Genomic DNA, 5,000 nt, shown 5'->3' on the forward strand with positions numbered 1-5,000 from the left:
CTCATTCAAACATCCATCCAACCTCTACAGGAGATGCAGCAAGAGATTACATGATTTTTTTTAATGTACCTGGGATAGATATATAGGTCAAAGTTATAGAGCAATGAGAAAAACATGCTGTACATAATACATGAAGTTGCAGAGGGACTAGATTTTATGCATCATCTGGTTTTACAATCACTCAAATTCTCAGTGCCTAAGTCCTAGTCCCATAAGTGTGATTTCTGTTTCATAAGACTATACTGATAAGACTCCCATTGTCTGTTTGTACTTGAGGTTGATGGTACTGTACAGCTTTGCCATGAATTCCCAAGTTGCTAAAATATATTCCATTCATAAAAATACAGTAATTAAATGTTTTGTGGAATATCAAGTATCATTCCTTGTGTGTATTGTCAACAAGTAAAACACCATAAACTGGAGAACAAAAAAAAAATAAAAAAATAAAAAAATAAATAATAAAAAAATAAATAAAAAGATTAATACTTCCATATCACTATGAAATTTACTTGTCACCAGAAATCTTTGGTTTAACTAGTGAATTTCTCAAGATTATTCATGAAATAGCACTAAATTAGTCATTTGTAATTAGATCTTGTAAATTACCCATTTTGCATTATTACTCTTTATCACTACTGTAAAAGACAAAATAAAATCCGATACAAAAAATAATTATTTAGGGGCAAAGAAAACAGAGCCATGTTACAAGTCAGGGTTCAGCTAAATACAATTTACTTTACAAAGAGTGCAAACTGGGGTTATTCAAAATCAATAACCCCAATTACAAACTGACTTTTTCTCACAGGTTTGATGTACATACAAAGAGAACATCTTGGTATGTTAAATACTGTAAAAGAACCACAATGCCTTTTTAACAACAGAATATAATGGGTACTTCCTGTAAACTACAAAAGGAGTCTTTTTCCATCTGAGGAATCAAATGGAAAATATCACAATATAAAAACAAGTACCTTACATGGTTAAGAGTATTAACTCCGATGTACTATTACTATTGCTACATCACTTGCTTGTTCCTTGATATATTTCAATAATAATAAATTTTCTATACAGAATCCAGTATAAAATCACAAAATGCTACTCATTTAGGAAGCAGTTGTAAAATCACTTGATTTAATTACTCTTGCAACCATTTTTGAATGTGGTTGAAAACTTGCTCTCTGGCATGCAGTAGCTGTGGTGGATCATCTGCGGCTTCTGGATACATATTTGCACAATGGGCAGTTCCTGTTGAAAGACATAAAAGAAACGAATAAAATATGTAAAACAAAAATTCCAGAAGACAGTAAGTATCTCACAGATAGGGCATGGCTTAGCAAATGGACATAACTAACACATACAACTCCTATAGATTAAAACATATCATTATCATTAGACTGAACACCAATTACCATTTATGAAAATTGCAGTAGCTTCTGGACTGAGGTTATCTGTTATCCCTAGGGCATGCCACGGGTCAATCGATCCATTGGGAAAGACTACCCTCGTCACTTTAAGGTCTTTCCCTCCATACAACGTGTTCGTGCGTTTCACACCCTCTTTCAGGAGCTCAAGGTTGAACCTGAATAAAATATAGATGAAATGTAGAGGTAGATTAGTCCTGTTGCTTGAAATGCATGTTAGGTCTATTCTTTAAAGCAGTCAGAATACAAAGGTACAATTACTTTATTTACTCAACAGGCTATGTTTTATTCAGTGGTCTACATGACTAAGTATCCCACTAACATTTACATAGAGCATAAAAATAAAATAAAATAAAATAAAATAAATAAAGGCACAAAAGTACTCCTATTAAATACATGCTTTATCATCTTTTATATTCAATATTATAGCTTCCCCATGACTGTACACATTACAACTCAACAGTACTCACTTTTCCCCATAAATATCCTGGCACTGCTGGATGAAGAAATTGACAGGAAATTCATTACCAAAGGGCTGATTTAAAGAGTCAGAGCTCTGGTAAAATCCAAATTCCGTGCAAGTCTGATAGATCCATGACCGTCCTATGTTTAAAAAAAAAAGAAAGTAATAAAATAGAGATGTATTATGAATCATTCAAATATATTTCATATAAAAAGAATAAAAGAATGAATCAAATATACTTTTTAAATGTAAATATACAACAGAAGGACATCAATGAACAGTTTCAGAAAATTCAAATTATCTTTGTTCTATGAAAAATGACTGACTTTCCAGAACCTTATACTGCACCAAACCAATGAGAACTAAATTTCCATATATCAAGAGGTATTTTTGTGCTGAAAATGGTTTATACACAGTTGCTTGCTAATTGACACTAAACTTTAGGATGCACTTTTCAATACAACCAAATTACTAATGAGCAATGCACTTGTATTATGATGTCCAGTCTTTTGTTTCACAAGTAATTGATAATAGTGTACCTAAAAATGTCATATGGGCTGTGAAATAACAAAGACATTTCTTGGTAAATTTAAAATTACTATTCTGTGTTGGAGTAATCACAAAAAAATATACACTACAAAAAAGAAAAGAAAGAAAGTCGAGTTTTGACACAAAAGAACAGTACATATTTAAAATAAAATTATGTTACTAATGTGACCAAAAATATTACCTCACTTTAAGGACACAACATCTTTAAAAAAATGTAATACCAGTTGATCAGAAGCAGTGTTCTGAAAAGTTATGATATTAAGCAACATGTACATGGTAGCTCTTGACAAAAAGTCACAAGAACTGGACTAATATCCAGTGAATGACTCTCCTACTTGGTCACTACATAGGAAGATCTTAGCAAATAATGAATGAAGATGATCCTAAGTCATTTGACTAGTACAAGATCTGTAGAGTCTCTTGATACAAGACAATCATTCAATAACCTGCCTTGGAGAACACACTTCACGTTATGGAAAGGATGAAGCCATATTCACATGCACCTGCACACACAATTCAAGGTATGAATGAGAAAGAATATCATCACAATACAAGAGATGTATTTGATCAGTTTTGATTATATCTTTGTCAGAAATATATGCATTTCTAATGAAGATATAATCGAAACCGGTCAAATACCTCTCTTGTATTGTGAAGATATTCATTCTCATTCAGACCTATTATACATTTGTCAACATGACTACAATACACAATGCAAGTGAATAATCAAAAATGCTTTCTTGTGCTCTGACACAGTACACAAACAAGATAAAAGTAACATTAATAATAATAATAATAAAAAAAAGTATAAGGAGAGCTAAAAAATAAAATTTGAAAAGTAGCATAACTGCACCTCCAATATCTGTGTTGTTTTCCCAATTCGTAGCTCTTAGTTCCTTTATCATCGTCTCATATGTGTGGTCCAAGCACTCCTCTTCATTCACTTCAAGAGCCAGGGAGTTAATGGCTGCATATCTGACAAAAATAGGTAAATGGTCTCTCTCTTATAACAGGAGTCATATCATTACTCTACCTAATAAACTATAGGAATTTGAAACCGCATGGAATATATAGGTAAGTTAAGTAAATGACGCCAGGAAAATGCTGTACTCATTTTTTTTTTTTGTGTGTGTGTGTGTGTGTGTGTGTGTGAAATGTCTCTGCACATAGATGGCCCTGCTAGTGCTTAGCCACAAAGGAGTTAATTAGTAGACCTTGTAACCTTACCTGATTTCACCTCTCCTTGGATTGGAGGGAAAAAGTTTTTTTTTACTAATGCTATGAATATCAATGGTTTTATTTTTATCATAGACATTAAAATTACTATAATGTTATGAACATTAGTAAAAGCAATATAAGATAACATAAAATATTTTCAAAACTCAAGGAAAAGGGTAAACAAGGCAAGACAGGCAGTAATTGGCTCATTGGTGACTTAGTGCAAGTGTAGCCATCTATGTGTAAAAACAATTAATAAAGTCAGCTCACAGTGGGCATGGTATGGACACACATGCCATGCCCGTTGGATTTGGGTTAATATGTTAAAGTTCATTACATTTTGAATAAATGATGATACCAGTCACACATAATCTTGAAAGCACACCTACTGAAACCCTAATTATCAACTGCAAATAAAGCATATCAAAAAATCCCTTAAAAAAAAAAATAAATAAACAAATACGACAAACAAATAAATAAATGGTGAAATTTACCTTGTGATTGCCGGACCCCGCGATTCATCCAACATAATGCCACATAAAGTGTCGATGGTTATATTGGTCCCCTTCACACCCTCGAAGTCCCTGTTATCCTTGTTATACTGCACAACATCTTCAAGGTTCGCGGTCAGAAGTGAAAACAAGTTGGTGACGTCTTTCTTGTTCTGCCCATCCAGCGGTGAGCACAGCCTGTTAACAAAAGATTTTGTTAGGTAGGAAAGGGATGGAAGTAAAGATGAAAGGAAAGTCAGAAGGAAGAGAGGAAAAGGAGCAGATTTAAGAGGAAACACACAATAAAAGATGTAAAGAGCAAACAAACAAAAACAAAAAAATGGGGTGAGGAGGATCAAAATGAGGAAAAGGGAAGAAAAAAGATAGAAATAAGGAGAAAAAATGAAGAGAAAAGAGAGAGAAAGAAAAACAAAAAGAAAGAGAAAAGAAAAGAACTGAAAGAGAAGGCAAAAGGAAGAGGAGAAAAAGAAAAAGAAAAGGAAGAACAGAAAATGAAAATGAGAAAGAGAAATGAAAAGGAGGAAGAGGAATGAAAAGGAGAAATGAAACAGGGGATGACAAAATGAAGAGGAAAAAATGGATAAGAAAAGCAAGTAAAGAAAGGAAAGGAGGAATAATGGAAGGAATGCACGAGAAATAGACAGGCGTAAAAAAATGAATGAGTGGAAAGAAATACAGGAGAAGAGAATGAAAGAAAAAGTCACCCTCAAAATATATTAACATTGGACAACTCATGGATACCAAGTATAAAACGGAATACCATTATAGTTAACCGTTGATCATACAGTTAATTACCCAGCCTTAATTAACAATGTCTTAATAATATCCACAAAATAC

General features: G+C 32.9%; 1 protein-coding gene across 1 annotated transcript in view; it reads right to left on the reverse strand.

Moving 5' to 3' along the window:
* Window positions 1-700: 700 nt before the first annotated feature.
* The window catches only part of LOC119580036 (putative serine protease F56F10.1), a 13,403-nt gene continuing 9,103 nt past the window's right edge, over window positions 701-5,000 (reverse strand). The window contains exons 5-9 of the mRNA XM_037927925.1: window positions 4,146-4,340; window positions 3,287-3,408; window positions 1,892-2,024; window positions 1,410-1,579; window positions 701-1,245 (exon numbers count right to left, since the gene is read on the reverse strand). Of these exons, the coding sequence (XP_037783853.1) occupies window positions 1,136-1,245; window positions 1,410-1,579; window positions 1,892-2,024; window positions 3,287-3,408; window positions 4,146-4,340 (730 nt within the window). The 3' untranslated portion in view covers window positions 701-1,135. The remainder of the gene's footprint in view (window positions 1,246-1,409; window positions 1,580-1,891; window positions 2,025-3,286; window positions 3,409-4,145; window positions 4,341-5,000) is intronic.

This window comes from Penaeus monodon, chromosome 13 (genome assembly GCF_015228065.2).
Source record: "Penaeus monodon isolate SGIC_2016 chromosome 13, NSTDA_Pmon_1, whole genome shotgun sequence".
Lineage (NCBI taxonomy): Eukaryota > Metazoa > Arthropoda > Malacostraca > Decapoda > Penaeidae > Penaeus > Penaeus monodon.